Source organism: Barbus barbus (genome assembly GCF_936440315.1).
Source record: "Barbus barbus genome assembly, chromosome: 41".
NCBI classification, from domain to species: domain Eukaryota; kingdom Metazoa; phylum Chordata; class Actinopteri; order Cypriniformes; family Cyprinidae; genus Barbus; species Barbus barbus.
In genome coordinates, this window is record NC_136719.1 from 11,919,589 (window position 1) to 11,936,460 (window position 16,872).

General features: G+C 37.8%; 2 protein-coding genes across 11 annotated transcripts in view; both read right to left on the bottom strand.

Annotated features, from left to right (window-relative positions):
* The window catches only part of LOC306860633 (plasma membrane calcium-transporting ATPase 3-like), a gene marked incomplete at its 5' end in the record, with an annotated part of 41,330 nt that extends 39,063 nt beyond the window's left edge, over positions 1–2,267 (bottom strand). For 8 of the 10 annotated variants that reach the window (XM_079402431.1, XM_079402429.1, XM_079402428.1 and 5 more), the window contains one exon: positions 2,039–2,267. In XM_079402431.1, the coding sequence (XP_079258557.1) occupies positions 2,039–2,267 (229 nt within the window). The remainder of the gene's footprint in view (positions 1–2,038) is intronic. The other 2 variants (XM_079402423.1, XM_079402430.1) reach the window with 1 other exon arrangement.
* Positions 1–16,872, bottom strand: part of LOC306861073 (ninjurin-1-like) — a gene marked incomplete at both ends in the record, with an annotated part of 649,099 nt that overhangs the window by 48,438 nt on the left and 583,789 nt on the right. The window lies entirely within an intron of this gene.

Here is a 16,872-nt window from a genome sequence, read left to right on the forward strand (position 1 = left end):
TTTAGTTGGTCAGAATTGGATAATTATTTGTTCACGTTCATTTCCCCTATTTTTATATTTAGAGTAATTTTGCCGTCATCTAACACTCACACACACTCACTAATCTTCTAATCTTAACCCTAATAATTTAATAACACTGCAAAATGTAATGTTTCAAAATGAATATCCTTTTTTCATACTGTACACGTGATGCCAAAATGTACTTACTATTGAAAAATGATGTAATATTTTAATGTATACAAAAAAAGGCTACATAAAAAGGTAATAAAAAATAATAATAAATTATAAAATTATAAAATAAATAATACAAATAATAATATTGATTGTAACATGAAAATAATTATGAGCATATATCGGCAAAACAAAAGAACCAAAAGCAACAGCTTTATCATGAATCTATAAATACTCACAATCAGTACAACTCAATTTGAGTTTTATGGGGTTTATCTGTTTCTCATGACTGAGCATTATTTCCGCCGCTATCTAAATTCTCATCTGCAGTCATCATGGCGTATAAAACATCACAGCAACACATTCAATTACGAGTCAGAAGAGGATGGATGGATACGCCAAGAATTGTGATCACTGCGGGACCTTTCGAGTCACTGACACTAGTGAGTGAGTCTCTCCAACTCCGTTTACCCAGTAACCCCTCTCTCTACACCCACCTCAACACCGACAGCACCGTCGCCTAGTAACCCAACACTCAGAGTGGGAAGTTGGCCGAGTGAGACAGAGAAAGAGGTGGTGGACAAGTAGTGTGAAGAGGTGAGGGAGAAATAAAGAGAAAGAAAGGGAAATATTTGGAGTTTAAAGGCATCTTAAAGAATTAGTTCACTCCTGAATTAAAATTTCCTCATAATTTATTCACCCCCGTGTCATCCAAAATGTTGATGTCACTCTTTCTTCAGTCGAAAAAAATGAAGGTTTTTGAGGAAAACATTCCAGGATAGTAGACTTCAATGGTGGCCAACGGGTTAAAGGTCCAAACTGCAGTTTCTGTGCAGGGCTCTACACAATCCCAACCGAGGAATTAGGTCTTATCTACCAAATCAAACATTTACTAAAAAATAAATAAAAATAATGTCTTGCACTAGCTCTGTGATGTGCGTCTATGGCTTCATGCTTTACGTAATCTTGTTGGAAAGGTCACGTGTGGTTAGTTCTTTGTCTATGTATTTCGGAAAAAAATGCATCTCATTTTCTCCTCCAATTTCAAAATCGTCAGACATTGTAGTTTTACCTTTTTTTTTTGTAAAGGGTGTTTGATTTTCTTTGCATGTTGGCTTTCTAAACACTAGGTCGGTACTTCCGCCAATGTCACGCATGACCTTTCCAACGTGATTACGTAATGCGTGAAGTCAAGCTAGTGCAAGTCGAGAAATTGTGTTTAAAAAAGTACGTAATTTTTTATTTTTCTTAGAAAATTACCAATTGTTTTGCTAGATAAGACCCTTATTCCTCGGCTGGGATTGTGTAGAGCCCTTTGAAGCGGCATTGAAACTGCAATTTGGACCTTCAACCTATTGGCTCCCACTGAAGTCCACTATATGGAGAAAAATCCTGTAATGTTTTCCTCAGAAACCTTAATTTCTTTTCGAGTGAAGAAAGACAGACATGAACATCTTGAAATAGGGATGAGTAAATTATCAGTAAATTTTAATTCTGAAGTGAACTAATCCTTTCAGCTCAAAAGCAGCTCAAAGAGAAACACGGTACATCTGATGAGGAATAATGTCCTACACTCCTAAAAATAAAGATTCTTTATTGGCATCTATGGTTCCATGAAGATTCTTTACCATTCCATGGAACCTTTCCATAGCACAAAAGCTCCCTTATAGTGGAATAAATGGTTCTTTACACTAAGAAAAAAAGCTTCTTTAAAGAACTGTTCACTGAAAAGTTCTTTATGGAATCAAAATTGGTTGCCATGAAACCCCCCTTTTGGAACCTTATTTTTAAGAGTGCAGGGTCTAAATGAGATATATGAGATGACATGTCAAGAAATCACGACAGAAAAGCAAAACATTTCTCTCACCATCATTGGTGGAAGACTTGAGTCTCTGGCATAGGCCCTCTACATCTCCAAAGCTGTCCTGAATTTTCTGCAAGGCCTCGGCTCCTCTCAGCTCCATCAGGGACCGGAGCTCCTCCAACGTCACCCCAAAGTCTCCAGCATGGTTGGCTTCTGCGCCTCCTCCACCCCGCTTGGGGTAAAACTCCACTGCGCTATTCGCCATCTCACCCATGGTTGCCGTGGTGGACATCTTGAGTCTTAGGGTGTTGGCTCCACAATGTTTGATCTATATGACTTCTTCTCGTCTAGGAGGTTTCAGCAACACGAGGTCAGTATTAGTGATGATTCTTGGCACAAGTTTTTTGTTTTCAAATTTGCTCCTCCACTCCTCGCCCTCCTCGGTAGTTCCCCCCGTTCTTCTAACTCTTCATCAGAGGAGGAAAACGGGACAACAACACTTCTAGTGTGTTTGGAGAAATCCTGTCCTCTCCACTCAACCCCCTCGCCCCGAGGGTCAACAGAACAAGGGATCAGGCCACTTCCAATCCATCAGGACACAGAGAACGAGAGCGAAGAGGGGGTGCAAAACCGAGCGGGATATTGTGTAGATCTGATGCGTTAGGATTCAAAGGGTGCGGGACAATGGTATTGGTGAGGAAGCCTGCAGAGACACACAGACAGAATAACACATTACAGTCTTCAAAGTGCTCGTGTGGGCAGCAACTCAGAGTACAGTGGGCATTCCTTAAGAGACAGAGCGAGCATGCAGTCAGATCGCTCCGAGCTAATGCTTTCAAACCTATCAGCCCATATTCACCTTAATTCAAAGGTCTTTTGTGTTTTAACTGAGTCACACACGTTCCTTACTCTCTATAATGAGGTATTAGACAGGTCTTGGCGATATTAATTATGCTAAACGGACAGGTCAGTCCATTTCGAGCGCAACAAAACTAAAATCCTTGCACAGGTATAAAGTATGAGGAATGTGTGCTCTCACAGATGGTGATGCATATAACATATACTGTATCTCTAGCGATCCAGACCACTGCATTGGCCCATAGTTGCCATGGAAACCTACAGATGCCTCTGATTCCCACAAAGCTCCTTCGGCCTTGCTATACCCCGACACACACACATATACACTTGGTTCTTATTCACACTTGCTCACAAACACCTCTACACTAGCACAGAGTTTTCGCTCCATCTCTGTCATTTTGGCCCTAATGCCATCATCTTCTTTCTTCATCTTTCTTTTTTTCTCCTTCCATCTCCCAGCATGCCTCTGTATATGTCCCTATGTTCTCTTAGATGACAGTCTCAGCCTCAGATGGCATGCCCACAGACCACCCACAGCCCATTCACTGTGGGTCTGATGCACACAGCACTCAAAACTGGAAAGAACTTTCACAATCTGGCAAGGTCTAATATGATTGGCTGACTCTATGCAAAATCCAGGAGTAAAGTCACAGGGTTTTTTAACAGTTTATCTGGAAACAAAGTTGTGTTTAGGCACCGGGTAGATAAATATATTGGAATATGAATGATTGGAAATGTATTTAATTAAAAAATTACTAGTTTTTAATAATTACAAATATATTTAAAATTTAAAAATGTATTTAATAATTCACAAAAAATATATCAATTAATACATTTGTACATGCTTGTTGTCATTATTGTGGTATAATTTTTCAGATAAACCTGCCCTGAATGACAAAAGGGGAAAATAGTTAGTCAGTTTACATGTCAGTCAGGGTTTTTCATCAGTCTGTCTGGAGAAAAATTAGCCAGGTCAGTGTAATCATATCAAGTCATCATAAATAATAAATCATATTAAATTATATATACTGTACTGAAACATATACTGCACATGTGTATGTATATATATATATATATATATATATATATATATACACACACACACACACACACACACAGCTGGGTAGTAAGTGATTACATGTAATCTGGATTACGTAATCGGATTCCAAAAATGTATTGCTTACAATTAGAGTATATTACATTTTAAAATGCTCATAATCAGATTAGTTACTTTTTTATGAATTATTACATATTATTCACACAGTGGCAGTAAATTATTCATAATTTGTTTATTCTCCCCAACTCTTATTTTTTTCCCTCTTTTAAATTTTCCTTTCTAAAAATGCTACTGTGTGTCATACCATTCAGAAAGAAAGAAAGAAATATTTCAAGGAATATATTTTCTGTCTCTTTGCTTTTTCATATCAGTACGTTTAATGGTCACTTTAAAACAAGTTTAATAAAAAGTAATCTAAATAGAAGTCAGAAAACATTACCTAAAATAGCAATTTATATGCGCGCACACACACACACACACACACACACACACATATATATATATATATACATACATAATGTATAATATATAATTACATACATACATATACTGTATATACACACATATTTATATACACACACACGCACACACACACATATATATATACATAATGTATAATATATAATAATTACAAACATATACTGTACATACACACATATTTATATATACACACACACACACACATATATATATATACGTAATGTATAATATATAATAATTACATACATATACTGTACATACACACATATTTATATATATATACACACACACACACACACAGAGAGAGAGACAGTACTGTATGTATACACACACAAATTTAATATATAATTTAATGACACTGTAAAAGCAAATTAATTTGTGGTTGGTCAATTCATTTGCTTTTTTTGGTCATGTCAGTCAGATCTTCCCGTGTAAGTTATTTGTTATTGTGCAGAAGAAGCAGCGATGTGGACCAGGCTATATGCCATTTAGTCAAAGTCTGGCAATGCGAGACTGCTTATATGGTGATGAGTCTGGGGTATGCAGTGTGCGTAGTGTGTAGGCAGATAAGGCTGGTAATGTGCAGGAGTGACATAGAGGGTGTCATCATTTTCATGCTGACTCACTAACCCCAGCCTTCCTTTCCCCTTACTTTCTTCTTCTCTGGTGCACTGCATATATGCACAACAAGGAGGTTCTGCACAGTCAAGAGATAATCAGGAGTCACGTGCAGACCCAGACAGAATTAGAATTTTTCACCTGGTCTGCATTAGTTTTGGTGGAGGAATTGATTTAAACATAGTAAAATGTGTTAACGGAGCTGAGCATACTATGCTTTTATTTGTAGCTGTAAGCAAATTATCCCAAAAATTTAACATATATGAACATACAGCAAACTGAGAATGTCCTAGTTTCATGTAGAAACAAGATAGCAAAGAGTCTTATTCTGGCCAAGAACTGCCTACTAAGATGGAAAACACAGTCTGAGCACAGTGTAATGTGACCAACCACAGTTCAATTTTTATGTGCTTAGAGCCAGGGGTCATCTGAAAAGATATACAAAAAATAAAACTAAAATAACAGTGGTGAGACCGTCTCCTCCATTATTGGTTGTACAGACAACAGGAGGATGTTTGTCCATCCAAAATTAACAATCATTGTTAAATTGAAAGCAATCTCTTATGCTCACCAAGACTACATTTATCTGATCAAAAATACAGTTAAAAAAGAAAAACACATGAATATTATTACAATTTAAAATAACTGTTTTATATTTTAATTAGGGCTGTCAAACGATCCAAAATAACAGTTTTTCTTCACGTAATACGTGTGTGTGTACTGTGTATATTTTTTATGTATATTTAAATGCACACACATACATATATATATATTTACGAAAAATATGTTGTTTATATATTAAATATATTTAAATAAAATATAAGTTAAATTAATATAATTATATACATGTAAAAACATATATATATATATATAATTTCAAAATATATACTGGTATGTGAGTGTGTATTTATATATACATAAATATACACAGTACACACAAATATATTATGTAAACAAAAACTTTTATTTTGGATGCGATTAATCACTAATTTTAATATATATTCAAATGTAATTTATTACAGTGATTTAATTTTTTTTTTTATTATCAATGACAAAAACAGTTGTGCTGTTTAATATTTTAGCAGAAAATGTGATACATTTGAAAGTTCAAAAGAACAGCAATTATTTGAAATAGGAATCTTTTGTAACTTTTTATAAATTTATTTACTGTCATTTTTGATCAATTTAATGCATTGTTGCTCAATAAAAGTATTTATTTTTTTCTTTAAAAAAAGAAATCTTACTGACCCTAAACTTTTTTTTAGTGTATGCAGAAATTAACTGCATTCAGCATAACTCTAATGCCACTAACCTTGCAAATCAAAAGCAATTGTTGCGTCAATACAGTAGCCTCTGAACATGAAAGCCAGCAAATCAGATTGCAGCAGATTCTACCTGGGCCTGGTCAGATTTTTTTTTTTTTTTTTTTGTGTGGAAGATATGTGCTTAAGCACATTTGCATCCTTTGGGTCCACTTGCTAGCATCAGACACATTCACTTGCAGGTCTATGCAGCCCCAGATTTCCCTCACCAAGAGACTGCTTAACCATGCAGTTATGTTCAGTGTGCAGGAGGCAGATGGTCTGGAGATTATGCTGAATATTCATATTGATCCGTGTTTTCCCAAACCTTTTAGCAAGTGTGCTCTAGTGCCATTCGGTAAGACACTGTTGATAGTGTACTGAGCTTTCCCAGGTCTGCCTTGCCCAGACCGGCCCTGACTACCGCGACCCAACCCAATCTGCTAAAGTTAAAAGGGAGAGACAGAGGGGCCAGCATTACATAAATTGTTCAGCGCCTTATGTAATGTGTCTAAGTAACCAACAGAGACGTACTCGCTCTCACACCCACTCATGGGCACAGACACACACACACAAACACAACCCCCTAAAGACAGAAAAAACTATAACCCATATTCAAACATTAAATAAGGCCACACCAGTCTATCACGCCAGGAGCCAGTGATCTGGCACTGTGAAACAATGCAGGAGATTACTTTGTTAACTGGCAACATTCAAAATCAAGATGTCTGCAGAACAAAAAAAATAAAAAGCAAGCAAGGGTCGATGAGTCAGTGTTCTGCTCACTTCACTCTTATTACAGAGACAGGTCACTGACAGAGTCTGAACACACACCTCAACCACTGAGCGAAGTAGTTTAGCCGCACTTCCGTCCACTCGCATTCAGACGTCAGCTGAAATGACTTCTTTAACAAGGCATGACAGTTTCCATGGAAAAAAAGACACATATTCCCTCAACACCTACCAAATAAAAACAAATATGAACACCAGTTGTATGACACTATTGTGACCGAGGCGGATTAAAATAGGCCTCAAGGAAAGAAGCTTTTAGAGTATAAATAAACTGAATCTGAACAGACATGAGATGCCTTAAAGGATAAATTCACCCAAAAATTGAAAATTCTGTCATCGTTTACTCACGCTCATGTTGTTCCAAACTCATATGACTCACAAAAGGAGATATTTAGCATATTGCGTAAATTGCTCTTTTCCAAACAAGGAAAGTGGAGACAGCTTTGGTCCCTATCCAGTTATGGAAAAGTGCAGCTTGCACAATCTGCTAAATATCTCCTTTTGTGTTCTATGCAAGGAAATCTTAGAGGTTTGGAATAATATGATGGTGAGTAACTGATATCAGAATTTTCTTTTTTTTTGGTGCGCTGTGACTTTTTGTTCTTCTGTGGATCACACACAAAAAATATTTTTGTGCAAAATGCTCTTTTCCATACAATGAAAGGGAATGGGGACCAAAACTGTCTCTGGGCTCCAGATTTACTACAAAAGAGCAACTTGGAATTAAAGAAAATCTTACATGTTTGGAACGGCACGATGGTGAGCAACTGATGTCAGAATTTTCTTCTTTTTTTTTTTTGCGCTGTGACTCTTTGTTCTTCTGGGGAACACAAAAGGAGATATTTAGCATGTTGTGCAAACTGTTCCTTTCCATACAATGAAAGTGAATGAGCAGTGACGGTCTGGCCATCTGCAGCACAGGGGGTTTTCCAGTAACAGTAACACCACAGACAAATTAGCCAAAATCCAGTCTTTTCTAAAATGGAGGCTGCTATCATGATGATTTCAAGATCAGGGGACATTTTGGAAATATTAATAAGTATGTATTTGTCAAAATTTTGCAAGTTATCAACGTAACACCACAGGCACTAATAAAGTGCGACACATGAAATAGTCAGAAATTTAGCTAACTTTAAGAAAATTAATAAGAAAGAATGTACTCCCCATGCACCCCTCAGATGTGACATTTACACACCAGAAGTAGTCCAAATAGCAGTCTCCCTTTTCTTAAAGGAGCTACATTCATTGTTGTAACACCACAGACATGAATTTGGGGGACACAACTTTTTTCTTAAATATAACAAAATACGTAAATAAAGAAGTATGCCAGTCATGCCTTAATGTTAATGATAAGAATTTCAATATAAAAAAATGCCATTTTTATTTCTGTATTGTCTTATATTTTTATGTTAGTAAGAGGTGTTAAAAAATGCTCTGTGCATAATGAGCTGGTGGGTTTGGTGTGGTGTGTTGCGGATTGGGTGTAGTGGGCCGCTCTGTGCCAGAAAGTCCAGGGTCACTTTTTAGCCCCAGTCCGCTCCTGTGAATGAGGACCAAAACTGTCTTGTCCCCATTCAGTTGGCTCCAAGTTAAAAAAAAAAAACATTTAAGATGAAAGTGGCCATGCTGGGATGTTTTGGCTTCACTTTACTATAGTATATCTTTTTTTTTTTACAGGCTATGGTCCTAATCCAGTTTTACTGTATGAAAAAGAGCAACTTGGACAGTCTGCTAAATATCTCTTTAGCATTCTTACGGGTAACTAACTATTTCCAGAACTTTACATTTTCGGTGGACTGTCACTTTAACAAATGTCATCCATGACACTAATTTACTGTCAGTGAGTTTATTTAATCAGAAAAAAATGTCCTTCTGTTCGGTTTCTAAAAATGGAACAAAGAAAAATTATATAGAGGGGATAAAAAAGGAAAAGATAAAAATCATTCCAGGTCTATGCTGCTTTGATGTAAGCGGACAGACAACGCTCGAGTTATTTCTGCAGAATGACAAATTCAGTTACACTTTACAGGACTCATCTAATTGTCAGCCAGTATTTTTTTTTGTTTTTCTTTAAAGAGCAGAAAATAAACTCTCCTTCCCATGAGCTCCCTGTTTATGTAGTGTCTCAGTGACAAGGGTAAATACAGCACAGAGGCCTGCAGGCCTGCTGCTGACAGGGCTTTACTAATGGGATCAAACACAGTGGCGGTAATGAAGGTGCTGTCATACTGAGGGAGAGAAAAAGGTGATTTTGCCACAAAGTGACGGAGTGGGACATAGCAGACACACTCCCTCTGGAATATGCTATAAGCTAAAAATGAAGAAAAGGCAGCAACTCACTGGGAGAAAAAGCCTTGGGTCACAATGACTCTGAACACTGGTGAATGTTGCATAATATACTTTTTTTCAATCATCCACATACTTGTTTGACATGACACTTACAGAGCTGAACTTTTTTATGTACATTCCCCGAAAACAAAACTTGCTTGAATTACCTTATTTATGATTATGTCTGCCTTATCATCTCATGTGGGCACAAAACCACTCTGTAAGAGAACATTACCTTCTCTCTTTATAAGTTCATAGGATTCCAACCCCCTCCACGCACACTCCATTATCCTCAATCTTATTCTGTTTGTCCATCTGTTCTTTGCTCTTCCATTTTTACCTCCTCCCATCCAGCTTCACTGCAGTGGCCTGTATGCGTTACACTGGTTTCAGGCTTTCAAAGCGAGACATGGACTGCATTGGCGTAAGAGCCTGTAGGGAGTAGCATAAGCTGCTCGGCTTCGATTCTAAATACCTGCTCATGGCCCAGACATTTGTACGATGTTGACCGAATGCACAAAGATGGGATGATTCTTGTTCTATTTATGTGTTGCAAACTAAGGCTATAGAGACATTTTTATCTCATGGAAATTAAATCTAACCATGAACCGCCATCCCATGGGTCATTTGTTTTCACCATGTCCTGGTCTATGCACGTTATCTAACCCAGCATCAACGCTGCCATTCATGTGTCAAGACGTATCTGCAACTCCACACGCACTGCAGAAAGCATCATTGTCATATGCATGTCCATAGAGTACATATGTATTTTGATATTCAATCCTTGTCCATTTGATGTCACAGCTGGCTTTCTATGCTTCTTTCGTTAAAATGACAATATATATATATATATGTGTGTGTGTGTGTGTGTGTGTACAGTGCCTTGCGAAAGTATTCATATCCCTTCATTTTTTTTTCACGTTTTATGCTGCTGCCTTATGTTAAACTGCTTTAAATTACTTTTTTTTCCGCCACATCAATCTACACTACATACACCATACTGACAAAGCAAAAACAGAATTGTCACAACTTCGTAAATTTATTAAAAATAAAACACTGAAATAAGTACATTGCATAAGTATTCATACCTTTAACTGAATATTTAGCTGAAACACCTTTACAGTCTCAAGTCATTTTTTGTTTTGTTTGATGAGACAAGCTTTTCTCATCAGCATTTGAGAATTATCTGCCATTCTTCTCCTCACCTCTTCACCTCTTAAGGTCTGTCAGGTCGGATGGAGGTAGACGCACATTTTCAGGAATATCTCCGGAAATATTTGACTGGGTTTAATCAAGGACATTCACAGAGTTGCCTTTAAGCCACTCTTGCTGTGTGTTTAAGTTCATTGTGCTGTTGGAAGGTGAACCTTCTGGCCGGCTGAGGTTCTGAATGCTCTGGATTGGGTTTTCATTAAGGCTATCTCAATATTTTGGTGCACTGAGCTTTTCTTCTATTCTGATGAGTCCCTCAGTCCCTGCCGCTGAAAAACAGCCCCACAGCATGAGGCTGCTACCAGCACACTTTACTTTTGGGATACTGCAGGTGATGAGCAGAGCTGGCTCCCTTCAAACATGATGCTAAGAATTGAGGATCATCAGACCAGAGAATCTTGTTTCTCACAGTCTGAGGGTCCTTTAGGTGCTTTTCTGCATATTCCAAGTGTGTTTTCATGTGTCTTCACTGAGGAGAGGATTGAGTTTGGCCACACCGCCATAAAGCCCAGATCGTTGGAGTGTTGCAGTGATGTTTGTCCTTCTGTAGGTTTCTCCTATCTCCACATATGATCATGGAGCTCAACTAGAGTGACCATCAGGTTCTTCGTCACCACTCCAACCAAAGCCATTCTCCATCAATTGCTCAGTTTGGCCAGGAGGCCAGCTCTAAGAAAAATCCTGGTTGTTTCAAACTTCTTCTATTAAGGGTAACAGAGACTACATGCTTCTGTGACCCTTGAATGAAGCAGAATTTTTTTTCTGAACTCTGCCCCAGATGTGTGGCTTGACGCAAACCTGTTTCTTAGCTCTACAGACTGTTCTTATGACCCCAGGGCTTGGTTTTTGCTCTGAAATGCATTATCAGCTGTTGGACCTTTTATTAAGACGTGTGTGCCTTTCCAAATCATACCCATTCTATTGAATTTGCCACAGGTTACCTTCACTCAAAGTCTAGTAACATCTACAAGCAATATGAATGATGAGCTAAATTCCAACTGTCCCAGATAAGGGTATGAGTACTTATGCAATGGAATCATTTAAGTTTTTTATTTTTAATAAATTTGCAAAGATGTTAAAAACCTGTTTTTTGCTTTACAATTATGGTGTATGGAGTGTAGATTGATGTGGGAACAAAAGTAATTTAAAGCAGACTAACATAAGGCAGCAACAAAAGAAAACGTGAAAAAAAATTAATGAATACTTTCGCAAGGCACTGTATGCATGCATGTATGTGTGTATATATATATATATATATATATATATATTACACATTTTTACATAAATTCTTAGTGTGGCTGCAGTTTTGTCCAGACAGCATTCAAACTGGGGCAACCTGGACAGAGAACTGGAGCACCAACAACTCTTTCCTCTTTCTGTAAAGTTTACAAGCAGTTTTTGTATAAGACAAATGCAATGCTAAAATATATAAAGTTACTTACAGTGAGGGAATCAAAAACAGTCAAGCAACAGCCTTAATGGGCAACACCAATGCATGAACATAAATTGTAATGTTCAATGAGAAAATCTATAGCCATCTTAATAAGGGCATACATTTTTCTTAAATATTTTTAACTCATTGATTTATGTATAAAAATTAGACATAATATTCCCACATTTGTCTGTTTGAAATTAGTTTACAAATCTAATACTTATCCCTAAACTGTAAATTAATGTAAAGTATTAAAAAATGCTATTAAAATGACATACCACACTGATAGGGTGAGTTGTGAAACTTAAATATAGGCCTTTATAAAAATTTCTTAGTCCAGGAAAAGTACATTGGAATATATATATATATATATATAAAATTTTGCCATTGAACATTTAGTATCACGATTACAAATCAAATAAACCAGGCGCAAAATTACCCAAAAACATCTTTGTCCTGTAAATTCTTCATATTCTTACACTCAGAGTCTGTTGTTGTCACCTCAGGAGGATGGTGTCAGGAGATTGATTTCACCCTTGTAGGTCATTTGTAATTGGTTAAACTGATGATGTTACAATTCACTGGCTGGCACAATTTACAAAACTGCCTGGCCCCCTCCTAAATTGAGCAGACAAACACAAAGAAGCCTAGTATATTGATTAGCCTGAGAATCAACTGCTGCTTTACAACCATCAATTTGTTTAAAAATAACGCAAAAACAGTTCTTATTGATCAGCCAGTAGTGACTAGTAAATGTTTGAAACATCTCCACACAGCACAGTGTAACAGTCTCAAATCTTTCTGAAATTATGTAACCCCTAGAACTAGGATCCTGCCTTGAAAGTCATACGTAAATGGCCAATCAGAGTCGAGTATAGATTTACGGACTCATACACGGTCACCAAGCTGTCTGAGGCATGCGAGACTACAACCACCCCTCCTCTCCTTGTCCCACACCCAGCATACTCGCACACCTTGCAGCAGAAAGGAAAAAAAAAAAAAAAAAAAAAGAAGTCCGCACGGTTGCCAAGGAAAATGAAAGCAGAGCACCTTGAGCAACTCAGACGGTGAAGTTCCCACACCGCGCTCCATCAGTCAGGTGTGTTTCCCATCGCGCTGTTTTCCACAGTTAAATGACCTTTACTGGTCACCTTCAGAGGGCGAGCGGTCCTCACGCAAAAACAAGTGTGACAGCTCTAATAGTGACAGACAAAACGCGATTCTTTCGAGTCTCGTGAGCGGCTCGCGGTGTTAATTGAATTAATAGCGAGAAGATGCTACTCGTGAGAGGATGGTGCGCCACTCGCATCCGGAACAAGCGCAATGCCCCTCCGCAAGGTGACCAGTGTGGGTACCAATGCGAGGTACACAAGCTCACAGAGATGTCACACAAAAGCAACACAACTATAAGTTAAATGTGCGAGGTTTTTGTTGATTTTGTAACAAAATTAGAGTACATGATACATTTTCTGTGCAGGAAAATATCAGAACATCCTGAGAAGTCATACGGTCCAAAACAATCCAAAGGACAAGCGATGGTCAATAGTCAACAAAACACCTCAGATGAGAAAACGTGAATAATTAGACAACTAATAGATCATTAAGGCTTCAATGCAGTAGTTTTACGTGCTTAACAGCTATACATGACAAAGAGATCTGCATTAGAAAAAACATATGCATGGACAATTTAACAGTATGACAGAGACAACTGCCAACTGTTACCATGGCAAACACATCCTGATTGGTGTAAATATCTGATACTCACCAGGCCATGCTCCAAGGACATTGCCGTGGTTTGTTGGGAAAAGGGAATAGCTATCCTGGAGAATCACAAGAGGGCTGGATTCACTCAGTAGCTGTTATCATGTCGTCCTTTATCTCCCAGGTGTTCAGCTGTGTTTTTACTACGGATGGAGATGATGGATCCTAAACTAATGCATTTGTTGCCTGGTTAGATGGAGGTTCCGCAGAGGAAAAAATTAAGAGATGGAGACATCGTTTTGAGATGACTGTCCCGACCAGTGAATCAAAAACGCAAAGGTATTTTGTTTGTTTTTTACGTTTCTTCTTGAACGTGTAAATCAAAGAGGTGGTGAAGCGTGGTGATGCGGTATTTTGATTTTATATGCGATGTGTGATGAGAGCCCCCTCGCTGAGCTGCGCGCTGAGGACCGTGGACGCAGCATCCGCGCGGGGCTGCTATGCGCGCGGATGGAGAGGAGGAGGAGGAGGAGGAGGAGGGGGGACTCTCTCTCTCTCTATTCCCACCCTCAAATCCCTCCTACTCTGCTCCGTTACAGTGCGATCACGTCAGCTCACACAACATGCGCCGAGCTCAAACCTCCGAGTTAATGCAAGAACAGGACGGATAGTTGCTTTAGGTCATTTCACGACACAGGTGCCATTTAGCCTATTTTTGTATATATATATATAAATTATATACATATTCCATGAGACAACGAATGTCTTAAGTGCCAAGAAACTACTTTGTCATCAAGTTAAATTATGTAAATGTATGTAAAAATTACATATGCAAACACATAATGCTGATGGTAGCAGGGTTGACTAGTGCTCAAGGTCAAGAAACAGAAAGGTGTTTATTTTAACTGTAGGTATTTCTACAAATATACTTGTTTTGTGCAATAAATTGTTAAAAAATAATAGTTAACAGGGTTCATAAATGTAATAACTAAGGTTTCATTAACTTAATACATAAACTTAAATACAAAGTCGCAAAAAAAGCGAAAACACTTGGGGGGGGAATGTTTAATTAGTAAAATATGTGTGTGAATTTTTCCATATATATTTTCCTTCTATTACATAGAAAGATAGAACGATAGATAGATTTGTTTTCAATTCATAAATTCAGACGCCCCATCACACCCCCGCAGGTGTAATCTTCTAGCTGTCTCCAAGCATACAGGGCTCAAATCTAATAGCCCTAATGCAGGAGGCCTCTCAGACCATCGAGAAAAAGCTTTTATGTGCTGACGAGTGCTCAAGTGGGCCTCTCCTGAAGCCTTCATATACAAACACACATACACTAAATGCTCTTCAGCAGATGTTCACGTTAACTCCAAAACACAGAGGGAAATACCAAGAATTGGATGACAGTTTTGGTAGGTTGCACCTAGTTGTCAACAATATACTCCCATGATGAAGTCTGACATGTCTGAACCGACAATCCATGATTCACTGTCCTTGTAATCGACATGAGAAAAAAAAACGCATGCATTGGCTGATTTTGCATGCTCTCTATTGCACACTCTTCAACACATTTTTCTTCCCTACTTGTGCACAAGAGACCACTCACACTGAAATATTTGTGAGGCACGTCCGGGAATGTAAAGAGAAAGTTTCAGATGAGGAGTTGTATCTATAATTCAGAGGTGAGGGTTTAGGAGATGGCTGTCCCTCTGGGAGCTGCCGTGCATTAGCCCTGCAGGTAGTGCATCCCAGCCTTGGAGCCCAACCCAACAGATGGAGTGTCGCTATCAGTCAAAACGCAATCTGCCCAATCGCGCGTTACATCTCGCCGCTTTACTGAGGAACTCCATCCAAAAGCTACCCGAGTGAAACCGTTCTATGTCTGTGAACTTCAACCCACATCTCCAGGATTCAACATGAATGTTGTTGCATCTAAAGGCTCTCTATTTTGGGATGGAGATTAGATTTGAACCATTCACCATTTCACAGCTATTTCAGCAGAGTGGTTGAGCAGAAAACAATTCAAGACTAGTATTAAAGAGATAAAAATTGCCATTTACTCACCCTCATGTTGTTCCAAATAAAAGAACTGTTTTGTTCATACAATGAACAAAAAGAACAAAACTAGACCACACTGACCTTCACTGAACGGACAAAAACATCATTGAATCACATTTAAAATATCTTCTTTTCCACAGGCAGTCATACAAGTTTGAGATAATATGGGGCTAAGTAATTGATGACAAATAAACATTTTGGGGTGAACTCTCTCTTTAATGGTCCCTTGGCTAATCATCCCATTTCTACTGCAATTTTTACCTGTAACTACTCTTATTTCTAATCCCCTTGCATTTCTTTCTGTTTCTCATTATGCTGTAAATACAGAGAGATAGATTACAACACTTTCATTTAGCTTTTCTTAAGCACTCTCTGAATTGAACATCAATAGTTTGCCTCTCTGAGAGTTGATTGATTTGGCTGCACTCCCAACTCTGGCAGGAGTTCTGATGTCAAGAAGAGAAAAACACTGCATCTTTGGTCTGCAACAGATATTGTAGTACTTCCAAAATGGGAGCAAGTCAGGGAATATTCTAAGGGGGAATGGGTTGTTTGCAGGTTGGATGGTGTACTGAAGAAACTGAACAATATGAGGCATGACGCAAAACTATTGTTCTGGCTCAAGGATGCAGTGATTTGAAGGTTGAATGGCTCATTCACCAAAAAATAAGAATTGTCATCATTTATTCACCCCTCATGCTGCTAAACCTGTATGACTCAATTTCTTCAGCTAAACACAAAAGCTGATATTGTGAAGTACTTTTTTTCTCCATATAAAGAAAGCCAATGGGGTTCAAAACAACATTGGACTAAACTGACTTTTATTGTGTGGACAAAAACCAAGCAGACTGTTTTTCCTTCAAAATATGTTCTTTCTTGTTCCATAAAAAAAAAACAAAAAAAACCTTGAAATATTAAAAAAGTATGTGTAGAAAATAAAATTAACGTAGATTAATAAATTATAAAATTGTTAGCACCTTGTGTTGAATGCATTAGGTAATGTTAATGCATTTAACCATATAATAAAAGTGTTACGAAAATAGTGGCTAATACA